Source organism: Ammospiza caudacuta, chromosome 23 (assembly GCF_027887145.1).
Source record: "Ammospiza caudacuta isolate bAmmCau1 chromosome 23, bAmmCau1.pri, whole genome shotgun sequence".
NCBI lineage: Eukaryota > Metazoa > Chordata > Aves > Passeriformes > Passerellidae > Ammospiza > Ammospiza caudacuta.
In genome coordinates this window covers 6,732,580-6,758,920 of record NC_080615.1, presented here as the reverse complement: position 1 = coordinate 6,758,920, position 26,341 = coordinate 6,732,580, and the positions used below count along the sequence as shown (strand labels likewise).

General features: G+C 44.5%; 1 protein-coding gene across 2 annotated transcripts in view; it reads left to right on the top strand.

The window, feature by feature from the left end:
• Window positions 1-25,164, top strand: part of ARHGEF12 (Rho guanine nucleotide exchange factor 12) — an 87,549-nt gene extending 62,385 nt beyond the window's left edge. For both annotated transcript variants that reach the window (XM_058818943.1, XM_058818942.1), the window contains 23 exons: window positions 457-489; window positions 1,407-1,521; window positions 2,216-2,321; window positions 3,344-3,556; window positions 3,932-4,061; window positions 4,369-4,404; window positions 4,993-5,147; window positions 5,697-5,843; window positions 7,122-7,207; window positions 7,962-8,087; window positions 9,357-9,471; window positions 10,695-10,795; window positions 11,609-11,686; window positions 12,859-12,934; window positions 13,334-13,501; window positions 13,986-14,073; window positions 14,831-14,920; window positions 15,065-15,141; window positions 15,455-15,664; window positions 18,263-18,763; window positions 22,511-22,818; window positions 23,974-24,046; window positions 24,888-25,164. In XM_058818943.1, the coding sequence (XP_058674926.1) occupies window positions 457-489; window positions 1,407-1,521; window positions 2,216-2,321; window positions 3,344-3,556; window positions 3,932-4,061; window positions 4,369-4,404; window positions 4,993-5,147; window positions 5,697-5,843; window positions 7,122-7,207; window positions 7,962-8,087; window positions 9,357-9,471; window positions 10,695-10,795; window positions 11,609-11,686; window positions 12,859-12,934; window positions 13,334-13,501; window positions 13,986-14,073; window positions 14,831-14,920; window positions 15,065-15,141; window positions 15,455-15,664; window positions 18,263-18,763; window positions 22,511-22,818; window positions 23,974-24,046; window positions 24,888-24,898 (3,043 nt within the window). In that variant the 3' untranslated portion in view covers window positions 24,899-25,164. The remainder of the gene's footprint in view (window positions 1-456; window positions 490-1,406; window positions 1,522-2,215; window positions 2,322-3,343; window positions 3,557-3,931; window positions 4,062-4,368; window positions 4,405-4,992; window positions 5,148-5,696; window positions 5,844-7,121; window positions 7,208-7,961; window positions 8,088-9,356; window positions 9,472-10,694; window positions 10,796-11,608; window positions 11,687-12,858; window positions 12,935-13,333; window positions 13,502-13,985; window positions 14,074-14,830; window positions 14,921-15,064; window positions 15,142-15,454; window positions 15,665-18,262; window positions 18,764-22,510; window positions 22,819-23,973; window positions 24,047-24,887) is intronic.
• The last annotated feature ends 1,177 nt before the right edge of the window (window positions 25,165-26,341 follow it).

The window sequence follows — 26,341 nt, the reverse complement described above, 5'->3', positions numbered from 1 at the left end:
GGGAAGGGAAGGGAAGGGAAGGGAAGGGAAGGGAAGGGAAGGGAAGGGAAGGGAAGGGAAGGGGAGGGAATGGAAGGGGAGGCTGGGGAAGGAAGGGAAGGGAAAGCTCAGGATGGAATGGAGGGATCAGGAGAGAAGGGGAAGCTGTTTTGTCCAGGAGGCTGCTGTGAAATATTACAGGCAATGCTTCTATTGTCAGCTGTGCATTATTAGATCAGAGCCATTTTCCTGCAGAAACAACAGCTTCACAACCTATTTTCCCCTTTTTAATGTGGGCTGAATCTAATTTCCACAGCTGTACCTTCACTTTTGATTCTTGATTTTATTTTTTTCCCCCTGCTGGGACTGCTGAACATTCTAAAGGACGCTTCAACACAACTAGTGATGCTCTGGGTGGATGGGACCGGGTGTTAATTGGGTTTTGAGCTTAATTTTAAAAGCCTTTCTTGTTTTTAGGATGACATCTCAGCCTCTGGAGGAAGACAAGAGGTAATGGGAGCTGGGGAGCTCGGGCTGTGTGTGCGGATGGAGCGCGACAGCCCTCTCCTGGCTGTTCTGCAAACTCCTGAATCCCCTGGCACAAACCATTGAAATTCAGAGCACCAGCCTCTTCTCTGCTGATGTTTGCTGCCTGTGTTTCACATCTTAAAAATTACTGTCACTGAGAGTTTGTGTTTATTTTTGTTTTGTGTTGTAACTGCGTCCATCTGCTCTAACATTTATTTTCTGTGTGTGCCTTGTCCTGTTCAGTTTTTATCTGAGCAGCTTTTCCTCCTTTTTGCAGTCACCTTTTACTGTTATTTCTACCATAACTCAAAGCTATAATGTGGCATCAAATATGGTTTTAGTGTAGAATTTTAGGACCTTCTGTGTAATTCTCAAAATTGTATTTTCACCTCCTGGGCTTCTGTGCCTTTTATCATGGAATGATATGGATTGTGAGGGACCTTAAAGATGATTTAATTTCAACCTCAGCCATGGGTAGGGACAACTTCCACTATTCCAGGTGCTTCAACCTGGCCTTTGGCACTTCCAGGGATCCAGGAGCTTCTCTGGGCACCTGTGCCAGGGCCTCCCTATCCATATATTCCATCTTTATTTACTCCATAATTTTAAAAAAACCCAAAACCCCCTATAAATAATGAAAATAAGTAAGAAAAAAATTAATAAATAATAAATTAATAATAAATTATAATAAAAATATTTTTAAATTAAAAAATTATAAATTCTGCTGTTGCCTGAGCCTTCCCATTACCTGTGGGAATTTATTTCCCTTCATTTCATCACTTTAATATAAAAATGAACTTCTCGACAGAGCCTTGGCTCTTGGCCTTAATTTTATTGCCTCAATGTATTTTCCCAATATTTTCCTCTTAAAGCTCCCTGGTTTTCTCTGTGTTTGGCAGCTCCACGATGCAATATGTGATCCTCACCTACATGAAACACCTGGGAGTGAAAGTGAAGGAGCCTCGGAACCTGGAGCAGAAACGGGGCAGGATTGGGTTCCTGCCAAAGATCAAGGTATTGCTGCCATGGCCACAGAGGATTTGTGTGCAATCCAAACCCCAGTTTTGCAGGGAAACAATTAAAAAAGTTAAAAATGGGTGTGATTTTTGTGTTTCAAGAGGATCTGGGGTTGCTGAGCTGCACAGCAAACCTAAGAGCTGAAATTGGGTTCTGCATCTGTTGGTAGAGGAGTGAGTTGGAAATAATTGGAATGATTTGTTTTATCTCTGATTCACCTTGTTTTGGCTGTTATTAAAACTTTGGGTGAGGAATATTTCATACAACACAACCTTGAACCCACAGGAGGCTCTCATTAAAGCTGTTGCCTTGTTTACTTCACTTTGTTCTGGAGAAATTTACTCAAACCCTCCTGGCTGGTGAAGCAGAAGAGCTCTTCTCCTTTCCACCCCCACTTTTCCAATTATATAATGAATATTTCCACCAAAACTTCATCCCTGTGGGTGTGATCCCTTGTCTCCCACAGCATGGGGGTGTATCTGGTCACAGTAGCTACTTATTTTCATCAGCATTTCAGCTTCCTTTGAAACATTAAGAGAATTTCAAGCAGTTCTGCACTAACCAAAAAGGTGAAACAGTGTGAAACCCTTTTGAAGCTTTGTGTCCTCTCCCTTGAAGAACTAATTAAAATCTCAGTAAACAGCTGGATTTGGAGCAGTGAGTGATGAGTTTGCTTTTCTTTTTTCTGCAGCAAAGCATCAAGAAAGAGAAAGAGGGAGAGGAGAAAGGGAAGAGGAGAGGCTTCCCCAACATCCTGGGGCCCCCAAGGCGACCAAGCAGACACGACAGCAGTGCCAGTATGTCACCCCTGTGCCCTGAGAGCCACAGAAAATCCCTGCTGCCTTCAAAATCCCTGCCAGGATCCCTCTCTCCCCCTAAACCTCATCCCACCCATCCTGCCTCACCCAATTCTAGTCCTCACAACTTGTACCCCACTTGTCTCAGTTCCCTTCCAGCCCTGTCTCACCCTGAGGGGCTGTGGGATGGAATTTTGGGCTGGGATTGAGGCATTTTGGGGTAGGATTGAGGCATTTTGGCCTGAGACTGAGTGATTTTTCAGCAGGACGGAGTGATTTTCAGTAGGACTGAGTGATTTTCAGCAGGACTGAGTGATTTTCAGTAAGATTGAGTGATTTTTCAGTAAGACTGAGTGATTTTCAGCAGGACTGAGTGATTTTCATTAGAATTGAGTGGGTTTTGTTAGGACTGAGTGATTTTCAGTAGGATTGTGTGTTTTTCAGTAAGATCGAGTGATTTTCTCTAGAAGTGAGTGTTTTTCATTAAGATTGAGTGATTTTCAGTAGAACTGAGTGATTTTCATTAGAATTGAGTGATTGTCATTAGGACTGAGTGATTTTCAGTAGAATTGAGTGATTTTCAGCAGGACTGAGTGATTTTCAGCAAGACTGAGTGATTTTCATTAGAATTGAGTGGGTTTTGTTAGGACTGAGTGATTTTCAGTAGGATTGTGTGATTTTCAGTAAGATCGAGTGATTTTCTCTAGAAGTGAGTGTTTTTCATTAAGATTGAGTGATTTTCAGTAGGACTGAGTGATTTTCAGTAGAATTGAGTGCTTTTCAGCAGGACTGAGTGATTTTCAGTAAGATTGAGTGATTTTTCAGTAAGATTGAGTGATTTTCAGCAGGATTGAGTGATTTTCAGCACAATTTAATGATTTTTTCAGTAGAATTGGGTGATTTTAAACTTCTTCTTATTAAACCCCAGCTTCGAAGGCGCACAAACCCGTTTGGCCCTGCACTGCTGCTTCTCTCATCGCTGCAGGGGTGTTTTCAGCAGGGTGATGGTTCTCTCTGTGCAGTTGGCAGGGCCATGGAGATGCAGAAGCCCAGGCACCCCAAGCACTCGCCCACAGCCTCCTCTGTGAGCCCCGAGCCCCCCGAGTGCAGCAAGGCGCGGCAGAGCGGCTCCTCCAGCGATGGCACCGATGCCCCCTATGCCCCTGCCAACCCCATGTCCCCCCTGGCCATGGGGCCCTTTGCCTCCCCAGAGGGCAGCAAGGACAGTGACGCAGGTAGGGTGGAATGAAGAGTGGGTAAAGGTTGTGTGCTGTGAGCAGGATGCGCAGAGCGCTGGTGCAACGAGCTGGGCTAATTAGGCAATGCTTTGATGTCATTGGAGCTGCTCTTCCTCACCTTAATGGCTTTCCTCAATTAGGGAATCTTCCCACGAGCAGCAGGGGTTGTTAGTGGGTTCTGCCAGTGTGGCATTGGATCATCCAACAGGAAAAGCCCAGCAGAAGCTTTTGTCTCTGAGATTTGTTCTCACCGCCCTGGGAATGGAGTTGCTCCAGCTCTGAAGCTGGAATCAGGAGGCTCTGGAGAGGCTGGGAGGTTCTCTGGTGTCCTCTAACTGGGTTCCTCACCTTTCACATTTCTGCTGTGTCCAGGTGTGAAGCAGCCTGGGGAAGCCCCGCCTGCCAGCGAGTCCATGGATGGCACCCCCCGCACTCCCAACAACACCTTTGAGTTCCCATCTCCTCTGGAAAACCTGCAGGAGGAGGAGGGAGAGGCTGAGAGGTAACTCTGGCTGCTTGGGGGAGCCTTGGGAGAGAGTCAGGAAAGCTTGGAATGGGTTGGAAAATAAAATTGTTGAGTGACCTTTGTCATTGTGACAGTGGCTGCTGGAATTTAGTGCGTAAAATGATAGTGACATTCTTTGTGTTAAATATTCTTGGTAGAATTAGGAAACTTTGGTTTTGTCTCTGCTGTGATAGAAAACTGTCAGGAAAGGGGACAGAATGCTCTGCCTTGGAGCTCAGACCTCCATTCTGAAGTCATTCTGAGCAGGGAGAAGCTCCCTAATGATTCCTTTCCTTCCTTGCAGGATGGTTGACATGGGAACACCAAAGCCTTTTCGCAAGTGAGTGTGCTTAGAAATGTTTGAACTTGAGTGAGTTTGTTTGGATTTCAGATGGTTATGAAGCAGAATGCAGCAGTGCTCTTTGTTCTGAGGCAGCACCGTTGTCTGCATGGTCTCTTTTCTTTAAGAACACACGAAATCAGACACTGCAGCCATTTGTAGGGCAGGTGGAGTGAATCAGATGCAAAAATACCCCTTTGATCTGTGAGTGGAGTGGAATGATTGCTGTATGCACTGATTTGAATGGATGGCAGTTGGGTTAGGGAGTAGAGAAATCCCTATTTTCCTTTTCAACCTGTGTTGCTGTTGGTTCTGTACCTGCAGATAGACTGAGGCAAGAAACTGTAACCTGCCCTTTTCACTGCCTTGCTAACTGACTGCAAATGATTTGATCTTTGTCATTAAAAGGAGGGTTATGAAAACACTGTCAGAACAGTCAATCTGGAAAGGGCAAAATTAGAGAATGTGCCCAGAGGTTCAGGCATCAAACAGCCCCCAGCTGGCAGGGACAGTGTGTTCATAAAGCTGATTGATGTACTCAGCTTTTCTCTGAAATGGGAATTAATTCTTTTTTTCTCCTCCCATCAGGATGGACAGTGTTGGCTTTGCAGATGTGCAGAGTGAGGATGAGCTCTATGACTTCGACATGGACACGGACCCTCCCAACTGGCAGCAGCTCGTGAGCAGGGAGGTGCTGATGGGGCTCAAACCCTACGAAATCAAACGTCAGGAAGTGATAAATGGTGAGATGGGGGTTCTGTCCTACCTGGCCAAGCTCAGAGCTGAAAAACCTCCCCCTGGAGCTTTGAGGTTCTTAAAAATTTACAATTAGGGTTTTTTTTTTTTTTTTTGTGAAATGATGGCTGGAGAATTGTAGAACTTTTTGTTCTGTGAAACTCATACTTGTTACTCGGAAATAACCTGAGGTGAGATTGATCCAGTGAGAAATGACCTGAGGTGAGATTGATCCAGTCTTTAGAGGAGAAATAAACAATATCAAGTGGTTATTAAATATTAAGGCGCTGAAAAGCCAGGTTTTTAATATGTTCTATTAAAGACAACAAGAAAAGCTTGGTTTTTTGGCAAGCAGGCGATGGAAATGCTGCTCCAAACTTCAACAGAAGCCCCTGCATGGATTTGTGAGCTCAGAGCTGTTTGTTTGGGGTAAACGATGGAATTTTCCAAACATGGAATTACAGCAGGGCCTGGGATATGGACCAGGGAGGGAGATGCTGCTGGGGGCCCTGCTCTGAGCTGCCCTGTGACACATCCTGCTCTCCCCGTGTCCCCAGAGCTGTTCTACACGGAGCGAGCCCACGTGCGCACGCTGAAGGTCCTGCACAACGTCTTCTACCAGAGGGTCACCAGGGAGGGCATCCTCAGCTCCAGTGACAAGAGGAAAATCTTCTCCAACCTCGAGGACATCCTTGGGCTGCACGGTAGGAGCAGCTGGACGCTGCAATTTGGGCTTCCAGTGGCTGAAAAATTGAAGCAAAGGGACCCTGGAATATGAGGCAGCTTCGCCCAGTGCTTGAGATAGAGCAGAATTCTTCAGGATTTTTTCAACACTGCCCTGGGCTTGATTTTGTTCACACTTGTTCCACCTCTGATTCACAAAGATATTTTGATAAGGAATCATGTGTCCAGTGTTCCTTATCTGTGTTGATTCATGCTTGATAAAAGAGCAATGAGCTTTATGAGCCAGGGTTTGAGCTGGTACAACTGCTCCTGAGGAGAGCAGAAAACAGATTTATAAAGATTGATGTCTTTTTGTTTCTGAAGGGTGGTGGAACATGAGGCAGCTTTACCCAATATTTGAGATGGAGCAGAATTCTTCAGGAATTCTTCAACACTGCCCTGGGCTTGATTTTGTTCACACTTACTCCACCTCTGATTCACAAAGATATTTTGATAAGGAATCATGTGTCCAGTGTTCCTTATCTGTGTTGATTCATGCTTGATAAAAGAGCAATGAGCTTTATGAGCCAGGGTTTGAGCTGGTACAACTGCTCCTGAGGAGAGCAGAAAACAGATTTATAAAGATTGATGTCTTTTTGTTTCTGAAGGGTGGTGGAACATGAGGCAGCTTCACCCAATATTTGAGATGGAGCAGAATTCTTTAGGACACTTTGCTGGGCTTGCTTTTGCTCTCACTTTTTCCGTTTCTGATTCACAAAGATATTTTGATAAGGAATTGTGTGTCCAGTGTTCCTTTTCCTTATCTGTGTTGATTCATGCTTGATAAAAGAGCAGTGAGCTTTATGGGCCAGGGTTTGAGATGGTACAACTGTTCCTGAGGAGAGCAGAAAACAGATTTATAAAGATTTATGTCTATTGGTGAAGGGTGGCCCTTCCTTGTTGTTTAGGGACAGGACTGCTCACAGTAGGAATTTCAGCCGCTGAATCATCAGTTGTGTGGTTTTCTGGCTTCCTAATTATTCCTGTTGATAGAAAAATGATATTGAGCCTCAGAAAAGATGAGTTTGGAATGGTTCTTAAGGGTCCTTTGAAGCCAGGTGAGACACAAGTGCTGAGGAGTTACATCACATTTCATTAGATATCCTAAATTTATTAAGTTGCAGGATGCTGTTTATTAGCTAATTAAAATTATTTCAAATCTGATCTCCTAGAACAGCTTTTATGTTAAATGCTGGAAATTAAGCCAACATTTTGACCACTATTAATAAAATTTACCTTTTTTTTCCCTTGTTTTTAAGTTGCACTGAACGATCAGATGAAATCTGTCCGAAAACGGAACGAGACTTCTGTCATTGGCCAAATTGGGGAAGATTTGCTTTCCTGGGTAAAATTCTTTTAATATTTCTTATATTTGAAAAAGTTATGTCATGGAATGACCAACAGAGCCAGAGGTTGGAGGAGGTAATTCCCAGCAATGGGAACTGAAGGGGCTGTGAGTCCTGGAGCCAAAACAGAGCTGGAGGATGAGGGGGGAAGGAAAGCAGGAGGAGCTCAGAGGATTTTCATCTGACTGGAATAGGAGTCATTTAAGGCACAAGAATAATATCCTAAAGATGTGTGGGTAGAACAGAAAGGTACTTTGGGTACATAAAGGTGAGAGTGGGATTTTGAGAAATGTAGTGGCACGATTTATTTCGGTAACAGTGAAGTGTGAGCCTGGTGTTGCCTGCGGTGCAGTTTAAAAAAATCAGAAATATACTGATTTCTAATCTTAGAATGTATAAATTTGGAGTTTGTAGTGCTGCTGCAGGCTTCACTTTTGAGATCTTTATGGAGTGATTTGACTGCCCCAGTCCTGGAAGTGTTCAAGGATGTCCTGGCCCATGATGGGGATGAGCTTTAAAAACCCTTTGAACCCAGACCAGGCTGGGATTCTGTGATGTGGGAGGGCTGGATTCAGGAGAACTGAAGAGTTTGGGAAGACAAACCCTTAAACCAGGGCAGAAATGCCTCCTCATTTTTGTCAATAATTCCTTTGTTCCCTGGTGACCCTAGTCCCGTGTGGCTCTGCCTGCTGAGGGTGCCTCGTGCCGAGCTCCAGCCTGTCTAAACTTGGCTTTTTTGGCTTTCTGGCACAGTTTAGTGGAGCAGCAGAGGAGAAGCTGAAACTTGCCACTGCCACCTTCTGCAGCAACCAGCCCTTTGCTCTGGAGGTCATCAAGTCCCGCCAGAAGAAGGACTCGCGCTTCCAGACCTTCGTGCAGGTGGGTTTGCCTCAGGGCTTGGAGTTTCTCACCAGGCTTTGAGTTTTCTTCTCCAAGCTTTGAGTTTTTCACCCCCAGGGTTTGAGTTTTTCACCATCAGGTTTTGAGTTTTTCTCCACCAGGCCTTGAGTTTTTCACCAAACTCTGAGTGTAAGTTCTCAGTTTCTCCACCAGGCTTTTGAGTTTTTCTCCACCAGGCTTTTGAGTTTCCTCCACCAGGCCTTGAGTTTTTCACCAAACTTTGAGTTTTTTCAACCTAAGCTCTCAGTTTCTCCACTGGGTTTTTGACTTTTCTCCACCAAGCTTTGAGTTGCCTCCATCAGGCTTTGAATTTTCTCCAACAGGCTTTGAGTTTTCTCCTCCAGCCTTTGTGTTTTTCACCAGGCTTTTGAGTTTTCTCTACCAGGTTTTGAGTTTTTCATCAAGCTTTTGTGGTTTCCACCAGGCTTTGAGTTTTTCACCAAAATCTGAGTTTTTTCCCCTAAGCTCTGAGTTCTCTCCACCAGGCTTTTGAGTTTTCTCCGCCAGGCTTGGAGTAACCTCAGCACAGCCCAATGAATCCTCCTAGATAAAATTCTGATAATTAATTGCATTAATTAATGGCATCATGCCTAACAATGCCTTCATCTGAGCACCACGTCCAGCACTGTATTTATCTCTCCTGGTGGTTTCTGCAGGGAGGAGCCCTCAGTTCTGGGCAGCACGGATGGAATGCAGGGCAGCACCGTGTCCCAGGCAGGAGATGCCATCTCCCCTGAGATTCCTGCTGCCCCAGGATCCCAAATCCCATTGGGCAGAGTGCCAGGAGCAGGAGGCAGATGCTGCACAGCTGCTCTGCCTGCCAGGGGTGGGATTTGGGTCCATGTGGCATTTGCAGAACATTATCTCCATTAGCACAGCCTGGGAGGAGCTCTGGGAGTACAGGGCAGATTATCTTGACAAATATCCCGAGTTTTGCTGCGCTGTGAAAGCCCAAAGTGATGTGTTCCCTGGGAGCTGCTGACTGAGATGGATTGGGGATGGGCCCATGCCCATGGGGAGTAATGAGGGGAGGAAGGCACTGCTGCTGTGATGAGCTTTTCCTCTGGGTAATTGCAGATGGAGAGGGGATGCGTTGTCTGAGTGATAGATCTTGGCATCTCTTGTCTTGTATTTAATTACTGGAAAGTGAAGTAATAGATGTTTAAGTGATGAATAGATGTTGTGCATTCAGGTAATTATGGCCTTAATAAAAATGACAAATGCAGATATTGTGCTGTTGGAATTTAGGATGCCGAGAGCAATCCCCTGTGCCGGCGGCTGCAGCTCAAGGATATCATCCCCACAGAGATGCAGAGGTTGACAAAATACCCCCTTCTGCTGGATAACATTGCTAAATACACAGGTAAAGCTTTGCCACTGGGGTTTGGGCACCTGTGATGGTGTTCACAGGGGTCTGAGGATGAGGGAAGAGATGAGGATCTGACTCCATGTTTCAGAAGGCTTGATTTATTATTTTATGATATATATTAATTAAAACTATACTAAAAGAATAGAAGAAAAAGTTTCATCAGAAGGCTGGCTAAGAATAGAAAAAGAGAGAATGATAACAAAGGTTTGTGGCTCGGCTCTCTGTCCGAGCCCGCTGACTGTGATTGGCCATTAATTAGAAACAACCACATAAGACCAATCACAGATGCACCTGTTGCATTCCACAGCAGCAGATAACCATTGTTTACATTTTGTTCCTGAGGCTTCTCAGCTTCTTAGGAGGAAAAATCCTAAGGAAAGGATTTTTCATAAAAGATGTCTGTGACAGACACCCATCTCAGCAGGTTTTTTAGGTAAATCTGTTAAATAACACTTTAATTTTATGTGTCTCGGTTTGCATTGCGACCTCACTGCTGCTGTCTGCACAGGAGGTGTAAAAATAATAATAAAAATAAAAAACCAGTGTTGGTTCCTCCTAAGGAAAATAAAAAGGACATTCAGTGTGAAATAAGTGACTCTATCAAACCTCTAAAGCAGCACAGAACGTCCCCATGCTCTTGCAGAGGGTGGGGTTTAATTAGGATCTGTTACACTGAAAGATACTTCCAGCACAACAGGTAAAAATGTGATAAATAACAGCACAAAATGCCTTCCCAGCTTTACTATCTGATACCTGCTGCAGGGTAATTTCATTACTCATAAAAATAGACTGCAGCTACAAGTTCCCTCTAATCCTAATTAGGAGAGCATGTGATACTCCATTATCTTTGATGTACTGGGTGATGTTCCTGTTAAGTGAATTCTCAGCGTGCCTGCTGCTGCTGCTGGGGAGAATTGATGGGTTCACCTGTGCCTGCACTCTTAGTGAGGATTTTATAAGGATTTTATAAGGATTTTAGGTCTCTCCGATTATTGTGAGTAGTTGTCACAAGGCCCCAAAAAAGGGAGAGGAACAATTGCAGTGTGTGTAATGATGTGCAGGTCACAATCAATTCTCTCCTGACAAATCTCATTTTTATCATTATTGCAGTGCTTTTGTTGGTGACTCCTCTGTGAGTTTAACTCCTTTTTGTCCAGTTTGAGGACAAAATGCAGGCCTGGCTGGGAGCACTGTCCCGCTTTGTGTTGTTCTTGCAGAGCTGCCTGAGGAGAAGGAGAAAGTCAAGAAAGCAGCAGATCACTGTCGCCAGATCCTCAACCACGTGAACCAGGCGGTCAAAGAGTCAGAGAACAAACAGGTGAGGGGCCAGGGTGAGCACCCAGGGCTGGGCACAGCAGGGCAGCTGCACTCTGGGCAGTTCTCCTGCTCCAAGTGACATTTCCTTGCATTTCCTGCACTCCATTCTGGGCAGTTTTGCTGCTCCCAGTGACATTTCCTTGCATTTCCTGCACTCTGGACAGTTCTCCTGCTCCAAGTGACATTTCCTTGCATTTCCTGCACTCTGGACAGTTCTCCTGCTCCAAGTGACATTTCCTTGCATTTCCTGCACTCCATTCTGGGCAGTTCTGCTGCTCCCAGTGACATTTCCTTGCATTTCCTGCATTCTTTCCAGTTTTGCTGCTCCAAGTGACATTTCCTTGCATTTCCTGCACTCTGGGCAGTTCTGACATTTCCTTGCATTTCCTGCACTCTGGGCAGTTCTGCTGCTCCAAGTGACATTTCCTTGCATTTCCTGCACTCTGGGCATTTTTTGGTGCTCCCAGTGACATTTCCTTGCATTTCCTGCACTCCACCCTGGGCAGTTCTGACATTTCCTTGTATTTCTGGACTCTGGGTATTTCTGCTGCTCCAAGTGATATTTCCTTGCATTTCCTGCACTCCACCCTGGGCAGTTCTGACATTTCCTTGCATTTCCTGCACTCTGGGCAGTTCTGCTGCTCCCAGTGACATTTCCTTGCATTTCCTGCACTCTGGGCATTTTTTGGTGCTCCCAGTGACATTTCTTTGCATTTCCTGCACTCTGGGTATTTCTGCTGCTCCAAGTGACAATTTCTTGCATTTCCTGCACTCCACCCTGGGCAGTTCTGACATTTCCTTGCATTTCCTGCAGCACCTGGAGGATTATCAGCGGAGACTCGACCTCTCCTACTTGAAGCAGTCCGAGGATCCCATGATGGATGAGTTCAGGGTGAGTGGGAGCATTAAATCCAGTTTGAATGGAGTTTGTGTTCACTTTGTGCTTCTCCTGGTGCACACTCGAGTGCTCTTTGGAGATAAATATTTCTGTTTGAAAATGAAAACAATTTAGTCTCAGAAATGTGAGTTTTGCCACCTTCCTGAAGATTGCTGTGGCTCTAACAGCTCAGTTCTGCACATCATGGTGCTGATGGAGCTTGTCAGCTCTGTGCAACAAACCTTTATGGCCTGCAAGCTCAAGCACTGTATCCCAGAAGAGATATCTGATGGATAATGAGATTATTGTGGGTATTTATCTCATGTGAGTGCATCTCTTAGTGGTGCTGTTGGAGCTGGGGAGGCCTTGGAGAGCCCTGAGGTGTAACAATGGAAATGGCTTTAAAAGGAGAGCTTGTACAAAAATGTCTGAGTTCCACACAGCCAAATAAAACCTGAAGTCCAGTATTAAAAATATTCTTTTCCATGTCTCCTGTAAATCTTTGCAGTTTTGTTGGAAGCTGGTCACCTGCTGGTTTATTCCCCATCTCCCTCAAAGTCAGTGTGAATTAAAAAAACCCCAACTTTTCTATAAAACTGTGTCATGTATCCTTCCCCAAATAAACCTGCAAGCATTGAGCAAGGGAAGGAAGAACTTTTGGCAGCTCCAAAATCTCGCTGTCATTGATTGCAGACTCTGAGACTTGGAAGGGATGAATTGTGAAAATTGTCACTTCTGCTTGCCTGCAGATCTAAATGTCACAGGCACTGAAGTGCCTGAAGAATCCATTGACATTACAAAGCCTGTCAGATCAGGGGGATGATTTGTAAATAATTTGTAGGCACACTTGACTTGCAAATCGAGTGCTGCAGCATTAATCAGTTGTAATGCTGGAGCTGAGTGTGGGGGATTGGAAAAACTCCTCCTAGGAAACAGGTGACATCCCAGTGCCCCAGGAGCTTGACTTGGTGGCAGAATTCCCCACTCTGTGGCACTTGGCGTGTGGAAAAGAGCAGAGGAAGAGGAAAAGTGATAAACAGCATCTCTGACAGGATTTTGTGTTCCCTGCTCTGTGTTTCTGGGTTTAGCTGCTTAGCTCCAAACTGGAGTCCTTCTGGCATTCCTGTGTTTTATCATGACTTGCTTCCATGGAAATTTTAATTTTATTTTCTTTCCTCTGGTGACAGAACCTGGATCTAACAAAGAGAAAAATGCTCCATGAAGGGCCCTTGACCTGGAAGGTGAATCGTGACAAAACCATCGGTGAGTCTGGGCCATCCCCCATCCCCTGGCTCTGCCTGAGTTTGCTGGGAAGGAGAGCAGGGAAAAGCTCTGCTGCAGCTCCCAATTACGCTTCTTGTGCCACCTCTAATAATGCCTGTGTGCTCCTCTGAGCTGATTAAATTATTCTTGTCAATTGTGAAAAGTGCTGGAGTATCATTAGGGCCGTGCAGGGACACAGCAGTCAGTCATGAGCTGATCCAGCTCCATCTGTAGCTTTCTGCTGGAGTTTTCACCAGGAAGATTTGCAAGCTTTGCCTGGAATGGCACAGCACTGATTGCTGCCTCTGCATGAGTAATCAGAAATGCAGCTTTCTGCTTTCATCTTTTAACTCATTCTGGGCTTTTTTTTTTCTCTTTTTTTTTTTGCATTCTGGGCAGATCTGTACACTCTGCTGCTGGAGGACATCCTGGTGCTGCTGCAGAAACAAGATGACAAACTGGTGCTGAAGTGCCACAGCAAGATCCTGGCATCCACAGCTGACAGCAAGCACACCTTCAGCCCCATCATCAAACTCAACACTGTGCTGGTTCGCCAGGTGGCCACAGGTCAGTGCAGCCCACTGAGGAAGCAAAAAGAGAAGCCAAAAATAAAGATTAGCTCAGTTGAGGAAGATGATTTTGTGTAGATTCGCAGAGCAGAACATGGAAAACTGCGTAGGCTTAATTCTTGGTTGTCCAACATCGTGCTTAGTATGGATGAGCTGTTTAACTTCTTTGCATCAGTAATAGGCATTTGCTTGAGTTTTAAATAGACTTCTAAATGAAAGTACTCTGATTGTGTTAGAGGAAAAGCACTTTGGAAATTATTAGGAGGAAAAAGAGGAGAAATGGAGCTTTTTCAAAATGGGTTTTTTCCCTTTGAAGGCACATTTTGATAGGACAAGGTCAGTGTTTTTGTATTAGTGTTGGAAAGTTATCTCAAGGACTTTTTCCTTGCTTTGGGCTGGGGTTATGTAGGAATTTTGGGGAAGTGAGAAGTGAATTTGTGAATTTTTGGGAAGTTTCAGTTCCCTTTTCTGTGTTGGTGCAGATAACAAAGCTTTCTTTGTCATCTCCATGTCGGCGACGGGGGCTCACATCTACGAGCTGGTGGCACAGACTGTCTCAGAGAAGAATGTGTAAGTTCTGGGCAAATTCCAGCTGCTGCTGGCTTTGTTGTACCTCAGAGACCTTTTACCCCATGAATTCCCTGAGTTCCTTCTCTAAATTCAGCTGGAGTCTTGTGGTCTCTGTAAGTTGTAGGTCTTGTGGTCTCTGTAAGCATCTGCGGATAGTCCCTCCCAGCTGGCTCACTCCAGACTGTCCTGACCTCCAAAATGTTTTTATTTACCCTTAAAATTCTGGTTTTTTGGGCCTGACTGCCAGATCAGCCACAGAAATAATCCTGCATCTTCATGCAGCACCAGAGATCTTGGCAGATTTACATTCTGGCATCACAAACACCCCAGTGCAGGAATTGGATTCCATGGCTGAAAGCTTCATTGGGAGAAACTCTTTTCTCCTAAAGAATACCCAGGCACAGATGTGTTTATGGGATACATGCCTGTTGTTGCATCTGTACCCTTCAGTGATGTGTGAAATAATGCTTTTTCATGTATTTATATATCAATTAACTGCTTGATCTGACAAGTGATAAGGTCCTGTCTATCATTTCTGTCTGCTGAAGAGCATCCAGGTGAGCCGAGCTTTCACCTGTGGTGATTTCAGGCTGTTCCTGAGGGGACTGAGTGTAACAGAACTTAAAAAAAAAAAAAGACATTTCTTTTTGGTAAAAAAAAAGCAATGATAATATCAGCTGGGTTTAAGAGGATTAAATAGAGAAATGCTCATTCTGCCTCACTTGCTGCATGGTTTTATTTGCTGTTTCTGCTGCAGCTGGCAGGACCTTATAGCTCAGATGGCAGGAACTGTGAAGATGGGGAGCAGCAGGAGAGTGATCCCACTGCCTCAGTCAGGCCCTGGCGAGTAAGTCAAAGCTGCAGGAGGAAGAAAAGCTGATTTTTCCTTCTCCAGCACACCTTTTCCTGTTTAAAAACTGCCCTGCAAAGCATGGATTGTGCTGCAGATGAGGCTGACTGAGAGGATGTGTTTGTGCTTCCCTCCCTGCAGAGAGGAGCGTGAGGAAGAGGAGCAGCAGAAGCTCAAGGAGCAGCATGACATTCCTGCCAGCAGCCTGCAGAGCCCAGGTAAAGCAGGAATTCAGGGAAAAGGAACAGGAGATTTGCTCCAGGGAGTGCTGATGTGCTCAGCCATAGTCCTGGGGGATTGGGGATCCTGGGGCAGCTTTGAGATTGTTCTGGAAAGGGATGATTTCTTTATAAGTCATTCAGAGAAGTGATGCTGAACCTCTTGGAAATGCATCTTTTACTATTCCCATCTGATTTATAAACCCTGGCAAGAACTGGCCTTGTAGCTGAAGAATCTTAGTGTTTCCAGAGTGGAATTTTCTGCAGTTTTACCATTGTTGTTTCACCTGAATTTTTGTTTTCTGTCCTCCAGATAAAGATCTGGGCCTGGAGTCTCCCTTGATACTGAACCCTCAGTCCTCCTCGCCCATCATGTCCGAGAAGGCCAAGGTGGAGGGGCTGCTGGGGGCTGAGGGGCAGTTTGAGAAGGGGCAGCAGGCAGAGCTGGCACTCAAGGACTCCTCTGGCTGCAGCTCAGCCTCGGTGCCAGAGGGGCAGTGGGCACGGGATGCCCTGAGGAACTGTGAGTACCCCCCTGCACCTGCAATTTCCATCCATTTTCCATCCCCCTGGGCTGGGTTTCACACAAAAGGGATGTGGCAGCCAGGAGTTGTGGATTCATGCACTCTCCCTTCCCTGGGATTCAGGCATCTCCTGGTTTTTCTGGCGTTTTCTGTATCAAACGAGGCTGATCATGGATTTCTACCATCCATGGAGTGCTCTGATGGCAAAATTATATTGCAGAACTCAGTGCACAGTGCCATTGCTGGTCAGCAGTTTTTAAAGGCAAGGCACTCAGCCCTGGCCTTATTCCTGCAGCACTGGAGCAGAACTGGAGAGCTTGCTTGTGTTGCAGAATGCAATTTTCCTTTTTATTTTCTGTAAAATTCTGCAAATTGTTCAGCTCACTTATATCCAAAGCCCAGGCTCAGATTTCCTGAGTTTAATTTGCTTTAATTAGATCAACACTTGTGTGTGTTGAGAAGTTTTCCTGATGGACAAATCATTGTTTGAGATTCTTTTTAAGTTTTTTTATAATTTCTTCTGCTCTCCTTTCAGAGGAGGAATGCAGGGCTCTGCAACCTGCTGGATCAGCTCTGGCAGTGCAACTCCTAAATATAACTCCCTAAAATTTCAATGAATTCATTAATGCACAGATCTGTCCTTGGCAACTCTGGAAGGGACACAAAGTCCCTCAGCTGTACTTGGAGGGAAGAGTCTGTGCAATATTTGCTTTTACCAAAATGCAGAACTCTCTCATCCTTGGCCCCAATTGCCTTTTCCATCCCTCTGTCCAAGCAATGACAGTTCTCAGAGTTATCTCAGAGCTTTAATTCCATTGATTCTCCTTCTCAGAGGATTTAAAGTTCTTTTCCAGTTCTGAATATTGCCCAGATATTCTTGGTACTTGTTTTAAGAGACCAGAACTAAAATAATCTCAGTCTGGGGGTGTGTAAGGACAATTTTAGTGACCCTTCAGCATCTCCTGAGTGCTGAGAGTTAAAAGAGCAGCTCTCCAACATTGTGACAAGAGCCTGAGCTGAGTGACAGCTCTGCTGTGTGACATCACAGCTTTTTTTGGGTGTTGCAGGAGCATTTTGTGGTGAGGAGGAACAATCTGGGGCTCTTGACAGCAGCACGTTTTTGTTTGGAACAATATGTCCCTATTATGAAGTGTTTGCTTGGGATAATTTGGGAGCTAAAGGAATGTGGGTTGAAGTTCAACCAGGCATAAATTTGCATTGAATTTTAGGGAAAAAATGTTTCTTAGATTTTTTTCCTTTTTTTTTTTTTTTTTTTTTTTTTTGCTGTCATTTCAAACCTGAGTGGAATATTCCCAATTTCCTTGAGGTGGGGATCCCCTACTCTAACCACAGCTCTGAGCTCCTGTGCAGGGTGAAACTCAGGATCATTTTTGGAAACAATTTCCTTGGTTTTCTCCAAGGAGATGCAACTTGTCCTGACATGTTGTAAGGTAAAACAGGACAGTGAGGCCTTCAATACATTTATTTTTATCCCTGTTTTTCCTACCCCGAGCAAGGAGTCAGATCTCTGTCAGAGAGTGACCTTTGTGTCTGCTTTAATCCCTTCTGTGCTCTGTGAGCTTTGCCTGTGTTTGTCGGGTGCCATTAGTGCAGGAGCAGGATTTCCAGATATTATTATAAAAACAGAGATTTTGGGCAGGCAGGAAGGGAGGTGATGAGCTCACAGAATATCCTGAGCTGGAGAGGAGCCAGAAGGATCATTGAGTCCAGCTGCTGTCCATTTAATTATGTTTTTTTTTTTAATATACAGTGTAAAAACCATCCCTGATCTCTGAACCTGTTCAGAACCCGCTGAGTCTGACAGCACCACTGATCTTTGGAGTGTTCACAAATGGTTTTTCTCAGGAGATAGATGGGCTGTGGGACTTCTTTTCTCAGGAGATGGGCTCTGGGATATCCCCACTAAAAATCTGCTCAAACCCCCTGAGCCCTGAAGCTTTTTGGGGACGGTTGAACCAAACCCCTTTGTTTTTGCAGGAAATTATTTGGTTTTACTCAGGAGATGGGCTATAAGACATCCCCACTTCTGTCTCTTAAAACCTGCTCAAACCCCCCTTCTTAGATTTTTTCCCCTTTGTTTTTTTGCTGTCATTTCAAACCTGAGCGGAATATTCGCAATTTCCTTGAGGTGCAAATCCCCTGCTATAACCACAGCTCTGAGCTCCTGTGCAGGGTCAAAATTCGAGTTATTTGGTCACTTTGAGCCCAAAGCGGGAATCCTCTGCTGGAACCACAGCTCTGAGCTCCTTTGTAGGGTCAAAATTTGAGTTATTTGGTCACTTTGAACCCAAAGTGGAAATCCTCTGCAGTAACCACAGCTCTGAGCTCCTTTGTAGGGTCAAAATTTGAGTTATTTGGTCACTTTGAGCCCAAAGTGGGAATCTCCTGCTCTAACCACAGCTCCGAGTTCCTGTGCAAGGTCTAAATTGAGTTATTTGGGCAATTTGAGCCCAAAGTAGGAATCCCCTGCTATAACCACAGCTCTGAGCTCCTTTGTAGGGTCAAAATTTGAGTTATTTTGGTCACTTTGAGCCCAAATCCTGTCCCTCCCACCTGACCCTTGCCTGTCCTTGCAGTGGGGCTGCTGAAGCAGCTCTTGGTGCAGCAGCTGGGCCTGGCTGAGAAGGGCACCCTGGAGGACAGACAGCGCCTGCCCAGGTTCAGGAACGTGTCCCAGGAAGCCCAGACAGAGAGTGGCGCCGAGCAGCAGCAAACTCCAAACCCTGAGAGCAGATCCCAGCAGGCTGCAGAGGACAGAGCCCTGGGCAGAACTGGGGAGGAGGAGAGGCACGGCGCCCGGACTGCAGCGCGGTGCCCGGCCTCGGGGGATGCCCTGCAGCTGCTGGGCACCGAGCCCCCTGCCAGGGCCGCCCTGCCCATGGACAGCACGAACCTGGAGGGCTCCAGCTCGGAGCTGGAGGGGCTGGGGGCTGACGAGAGCGGGGAGCATTTCTTCGATGCTCGGGAGGCTCACAGCGACGAGAACCCCGGCGAGGGCGGCGAGCTGCTGGGCAGGAAGGAGGAGGAGGAGGACGAGGAAGAGGAGGAGGAGGAGGAGGTGCAAATTCGGATCTCAGGTGAGCCTGGGGCACTCCTGCAGGGGGTGAGTGTGACAAGTGATCACAGGGGTCTGAGGATGAGGGAAGAGACGAGGATCTGACTCCATGTTTCAGAAGGCTTGATTTATTACTTTATCATATATATTACATTAAAACTATACTAAAAGAATAGAAGAAAAGGTTTCATCAGAAGGCTGGCTAAGAATAGAATAGGAAGGAATGATAACAAAAGTTTGTGGCTCAGCTCTCTGTCTGAGCCAGCTGACTGTGATTGGCCATTAATTAGAAACAACCACATGAGACCAATCCCAGATGCACCTGTTGCATTCCACAGCAGCAGATAACCATTGTTTGCATTTTGTTCCTGAGGCCTCCCAGCTTCTCAGGAGGAAAAAAAATCCTAAGGAGAACATTTTTCCTGAAAAGATGTCTGTGACAGGTGATGGCCTGGCCAGGTCTGTTTAACTTCACTGTTTGTTTGTCTGGGGTGGGACATCAGCTCCCAGCTCTCACCAAGTCATTTTAGCCCTGTGCAAACAGCACCTGGTTCATTCTTCATGGAGAAACTGAAGGGCTGGGGGACACAGGATGCACCCTGTGACAACTGGAATTGCCAAGCCCTCGACTGTGGCTGGCCTGGACCACTTCATCTCTCTACTCCCTAAAGGTTTTCCCTGCAGTCAAAGCCCTTCTTAAAGCTCTTTTCCTGATCAAGCTTCAGGAAAGAAACACAGAGCTGGTTCATTCTTCATGTGCTACAGGAGAAGCTGACACAGTTGTCCCTGTGACAACTGGAATTGCCAGGCCCTGGATTTTGGGTAGCCTGGACAATTTCATCTCTCTACTCCCTAAAGGTTTTCCCTGCAATCAAAGCCCTTTTTAAGGCCCTTTTCCTAATCAAGCTTCAGGAAAGAAACCCACAACTTTCATTTTACACTGTAATAGCCTCCTGTAACCTTACCACACTCTGAACCTCTGAAAAGTTTATTATTTTATTATATTTATTGTTGTTGCTGCTCATGGACTATTTGACGGCTTCAAATTATTGACAGCTACAAATTATTTACAAATCCTGAGAACACCAAACTTAGTAGAGAAACTGAGGTTTGTCTCTGTGCATTTTCTAGTAGAAGCAGCTGCTATCAGGTGGATTCAGCACTAACAGCCCCACAGAAGTCTCTTTTCCATAAATATGCTCTTATTTAAAAATTGGATTATATCCATGTGGATAAGCCAATTTATGACTGCCCCAATGCTGCTTTCCAAATACATAGTGCAAATAATTTTTCTCCCCGAGACATTTTGAATTATTAAAACTGAGCCAACAACTTGAAGCATCTAATTTATTTGTCACCTCTTCCACTGTTTACTTTTTTAGCTGTATGGGGACATCAAAATGAGATGGATCTGTTTTTAGTCAATTCTGAGTCCCCTGTGCTGGCTTTGCCTGTGCTGTTATGGAGAAATTCATTAAATAGATTCCTGTGTCTGGGTGCAGGTTGTGAAAGCATTTTCTGTCTGTAATTATTTTTTAGTGTATCAACAGGCTCTGCTTTAAACCTCACCCATCTAAAAGCATGGGTGCAGGAATAGGATTTTCAGATATTATTATAAAAACAGAGATTTTGGGCAGGCAGGAAGGGAGGTGATGAGCTCACAGAATATCCTGAGCTGGAGAGGAGCCAGAAGGATCATTGAGTCCAGGTGCTGGCCATTTAATTATGGTTTTTTTAAAATATACAGTATAAAAACCATCCCTGATCTCTGAACCTGTTCAGAACCCGCTGAGTCTGACAGCACCACTGATCTTGGAGGGTTCACAAATGGGACTTCTTTTCTCAGGAGATGGGCTCTGGGACATCCCCACTAAAAATCTGCTCAAACCCTGAGGCCTGATGTTTCTTGGGGACAGTTGAATCAAACCCCTCTGTTTCTGCTGGAAATTATTTGGTTTTTCTCAGGAGATGGGCTGTGGGACAGCCTCACTTTTATCTTTTAAAATCTGCTCAAACCCTCCTGAGCCCTGAAGATTCTTGTGGGTAGTTGAGTCAAACACCATTTATTTAAAATTATTTGAAATTATTTGGCTTTTCTCAGGAGAAAAATCAGATGTGGGACATCCCCATTTCTGTCTCTAAAAATCTATTCAAACCCCCCTGAGCCCTGAAGCTTCTTGGGGACAGTTGAATCAAACCCCTCTGTTTCTGCTGAAAATTATTTAGTTTTTCTCAGGAGATGGGCTGTGGGACTTCTTTTCTTAGGAGATGGGCTGTGGGACATCCCCACTAAAAATCTGCTCAAATCCCCCTGAGCCTTGAAGCTTTTTGGGGACGGTTGAATTGAAACCCATTGTCTTTTCAGGAAATAATTTGATTTTTCTCAGGAGATGGGTTCTGGGACATCCCTACTAAAAATCTGCTCAAACCCCCTGAGCCCTGATGCTTCTTGGGGACAGTTGAATCAAACCCCTCTGTTTCTGCTGGAAATTATTTGATTTTTCTCAGGAGATGGGCTGCAGGACTCCTTTTTTTAGGAGATGGGCTGTGGGACATCCCCACTAAAAATCTGCTCAAATCCCCCTGAGCCTTGAAGCTTTTTGGGGATGGTTGAATTGAAACCCATTGTCTTTGCAGGAAATTATTGGAGTTTTCTCAGGAGATGGGCTGTGGGACATCCCCATTTCTGTCTCTAAAAATCTGCTCAAACCCTCCTGAGCCCTGAAGCTTCTTGGGGATGGTTGAGTCAAACTCCATTGTCTCTGGAGAAAATGAATTGATTTTTCTTAGGAGATAGATGGGCTGTGGGACTTGTTTTTTTAGGAGATGGGTTGTGGGATATCCCCACTAAAAATCTGCTCAAACCCCCCTGAGCCTTGAAGCTTTTTGGGGACAGTTGAATCAAACCTCTTTGTCTTTGCTGGAAGTTATTTGACTTTTTTTAGGAGATGGGCTGTGGGACGTCCCCATTCTGCCTCTAAAGATCTCCTCAAGCCCCCTGAGCCCTGAAGCCCCAATCCCATTGTCCCCACAGGAAATTATTTGAGCTTTCTCAGGAGATGGGCTTTGGGACTTCCCCATTCTACCTCTAAAGATCTCCTCAAAGCCCCTGAAGGCCCAATGCCCGCTGTCCCCACAGGAAATTATTTGAGTTTTCTCAGGAGATGGGCTTTGGGACTTCCCCATTCTACCTCTAAAGATCTCCTCAAAGCCCCTGAAGGCCCAATGCCCGCTGTCCCCACAGGAAATTCTTTGAGTTTTCTCAGGAGATGGGCTTTGGGACTTCCCCATTCTGCCTCTAAAGATCTCCTCAAAGCCCCTGAAGGCCCAATGCCCGCTGTCCCCACAGGAAATTATTTGAGTTTTCTCAGGAGATGGGCTTTGGGACTTCCCCATTCTGCCTCTAAAGATCTCCTCAAAGCCCCTGAAGGCCCAATGCCTGCTGTCCCCACAGGAAATTCTTTGAGTTTTCTCAGGAGATGGGCTTTGGGACTTCCCCATTCTGCCTCTAAAGATCTCCTCAAAGCCCCTGAAGGCCCAATGCCCGCTGTCCCCACAGGAAATTATTTGAGTTTTCTCAGGAGATGGGCTTTGGGACTTCCCCATTCTGCCTCTAAAGATCTCCTCAAAGCCCCTGAAGGCCCAATGCCTGCTGTCCCCACAGGAAATTCTTTGAGTTTTCTCAGGAGATGGGCTTTGGGACTTCCCCATTCTGCCTCTAAAGATCTCCTCAAAGCCCCTGAAGGCCCAATGCCCGCTGTCCCCACAGGAAATTATTTGATCCTCGATGGATACGGAACGGTGCAGGAGAGCTCCACGGACGAGGAGGTGTCGGCCCTGGTGCTGCAGTGCACCTCGCACCGGCAGCCCGCGCTGGGCTGTCCCCAGCAGCAGCAGCCGCTGTCCCCCAGGGAGCCCCGGTGTGACAGGGACAGCTCGCCCTTGGCCGAGGAGCTGCGCTGGGCAGGCCTGCAGGAGCCCTGTCCCTTCCTGGGCAGCCCCCAGCTGCCCCTGCAGAGCCGCGTGCAGCTCATGCAGTACATCCACAACATCCAGGATGCCCTGGAGAAGCTCAAGGTGCGTGGCTTTTGTGATTTTTATTGGTATTTCAAAATAATAATAATAATAATAATAATAATAATAATAATAATAATAATAATAATAATAATTATTATTATTATTACTACTACTATTACTATTTTTACTATTATTACTATTACTATTATTAGTATTACTATTACTATTATTATCTAAATGTACATTGTTTTTCTTATTGTTATTTTTAATTAATAATATTTATTATTAATAATAATATTAACATTATATAATAATATTATTATTTATAATTATAATGTATCAATTATTATAATATTATTATATATAGTATTATTATGTAACTATATATAATATAATGTAATATAATGTAATATAATATAATATAATATATAAATTATATAATATAATTAATTATATATATAATATATAATAATAATATAATATAGAATTATAATATAAATAATTATAACTTAACGATTATTATAATATTATTATAATATATAGTATTATTATATAATTATATATAATATAATATATTATATATATTATAATATAATATAAATTATATTAAATATAATTTATATTTATATATTTATATTTATATTTATATTTATACAATAACAATAACAATAATAATAGTAATAATTTGCTCGTGGTGTCAAATGAAGATTCTGAGTTGCACCGAGGATATCAGACCAATATTGAGGCTTTCAGGCTCTCTATATTCCAAATTGTTTTCCAACTCTATTCCAATATATTCCAAATTATTTTCCAGATATATTCCAAATTTTTTTTGCATGGGACAGGGATTCTCTTTATAGAATAACTACAGAAAGTTTATTTTGTGAAACACTCAGCAGCCAGCCTTGAATTTCACTGAAATCAGAATATTGCATGCAAATGAAGCTGCTGCTGAAGGAGTTGAGGGGGCTCACTCCAGTTGGGTGTTTGCAGTGGTGAAAATTCTCTTTTCCTGTTTGAAACCCTCTTCGTGTGCCTGGTAAATAGAGATCCGCGTTACAAATCTGTGAAAAATATCATAATACACTATTATTAAATATCATTTATTATTATTGTCAGTAGTAGTAGTAGCATTAGTATTAAATATCATATAATCTCTATCAAATAGATGGAAAATCTCAACCGTTGAGTTTTGGGGCTGTTGCTGTTTTGCAGGAGGTGGAGGAGGATTACAGCGTTCTGCGGCGCCAGGGGCTGGCTGGCTCAGCCTCCTCAGGAGAGCACTCAGGTGGGACCCCAAAGTCACCCCCAGAGCACAAAATCCACAGTTTGGGCTACCCAAAAACAGAGGCCAGGCAGAATTTAGGGAATAAAAAGCAGTTGAGGAGGTGCAGGAGGTGGAGGAGGATTACAGCGTTCTGCGGTGCCGGGGGCTGGCTGGCTCAGCCTCCTCAGGACAGCACTCAGGTGGGACCCCAAAATTTTGATTTAAAATCCCGCCGTTTCAAAGTGGATATTCTGACTTAAAATTCCAGCGTTCAAGTGAGATATTCTGATTTAAAATTCCAGTGTTTCAAAGTGGATATTCCCAGAGCACAAAATCCACTGCTTGGGCCACCCAAAAACAGAGGCCAGGCAGGATTAAAAGAATAAAAACCAGTTCTGTTCATTGAAGGGCCTTCTGGGACATTTAGGGCAGACAAAACCCACCCAAAAATGGACTCGCTGGTTTCACACTATTATTTTGGTGATTTTAGAAGGTTTAACAAGATAATAATGAAAAACTCATGAGTGATCCTCAGAGTCCAACACAACCTGACCATGATTGGTCATTAAGTAAAAACAATTCACATGTTGGATAAACAATGTGCAAACACATTCCAAAGGGGAAGCAATCAGATAATTATTGTTTTCATTTTTCTCTGAGGTTTCTCAGCTTCCCAGGAGCAGAAATCCTGTGGAAGGGATTTTTCAGAGAATTGTGACAGTGACACCTGACCAAGGGCTGGGGGTGAAGCTCTCAGTGAGCAGCTCTGCCTGTGGGAGTGCTCAGAAATGCCACTCACTCCTCTCTCACCACCTTTTTTTTTCCTTTTTTCCCCTTTTTTTCCCTTTTTTCCCCTTTCCAGACAAAAGCTAGTCGTGTTTCCAGGAGTGGCTGAAGATTGGAGGAAGAGAATCAGGACCCAGCACCCGCTGTCTCCCCTGTGGACTCTGGGATGAGGGTTTGGAGCATCCAAACAGAACCATTCTCTAGCAAAGTGGGCATGGGGTGCTTTTCCTGTGGGGCATCTGCACTATCTTGTCAGTGAGGGAGTCTATTCTATTCTGCTCCTCTCCTTGCTACCAGAAATTCAAATTTTTTTTTTTTTTCAGAACAGAAAAAAAAAAAAACCAAACCAAATGTACAGAGCTTTGGGTGTAGGATATAAAAAAAAAATGTATTTAGACATTTAAAAGAAAAAAAAAATCAATGTATTTATTTGACTTCATTCCGTGTATCAAAAGCACATTTTAATTTTTTAATCTGCCTTTTTTTTTTTTTTTGTTCTATTTTTTTTTTTTGGGTAGTGACAGTTCTGGCCCACCCTGCCTGGTGAGGGGACAGGGGGGATCTGTGTGCAGGTGATTCCTCACTGGAATGGACTCTGCACTCCCTGCTGGCACCAAGAGCTACTCATGAAGGTGTTAGGATGGAATTTGTGGCTGGGATTTGTCTGTATCCAGCCAACTGCATGGGAATTGCTCGTGTCACCACGTGTGCAACAGGAATTTTCCATGCACTAAACAGCCAGGCACTTGAGATGGGCAAATTTTCCTTTTCCCCTTTCCCATTCCTTTGCTGGGAGAGGAGAAAAAGGTTTAATTTTGGGTTTTTTTTTTTTTTTTTCTTGACTTTGTTGGCTTTGATCATTGTCTCCTTTGTAAAGTGATAAAAAGAAAAATACTTGGACCTGCAGCACTTTTGTAACTCTTCTCTGGATCATAAAAAAAAAAGATAAAAAAAGATAAAAAATGCAAACCCAGAAGTGTTTCAAAGATGTGGGGCAGCTGTGCCCCTGATTCACTACTGAATGAAAAAGGGCTGCCATGGAGTTAGCCACAGGTACTGCTGATTTTAGGGCCAGTAAGTTTTAGTACCTGGAGTATGTCTTGCTGAGGGCTCGGGGTGGGCTCTGGGGTTGTTTTTTTGGGGTTGGTTTTTGTGGAATTTTGCTTTTTTTTTTTGGTTTTTTTTTTTTTTTTTTTTTTTTGTTTTGGAAATCATTCGTGCCAATGAGAGGGAGATTGGTGACCTGAGGAGGCTGGAGCAGCTCTGGGCGCCTCCTCAGGCCTGTCCTGCTGGGGATTCCTGCCAGGGTGGGAATTGGGGTGACCCTGGGCACAGCCTGAGCCCAATTCCATTCATTTCCCATCCCCTGGGCTGGATTTCACACAAGAGGGGTCTGACAGCGGGGACTTCTGGATCCGTGCCCTGCCCCTTGAGCTGTCTCCTTGTTTTCCTGCTTTTGTCTATCAAATGAGGGCAAAAATGAATTTTTACTGTGGTGGTTCAAGCTGTCCCCATTGGCACTGGGCTGTG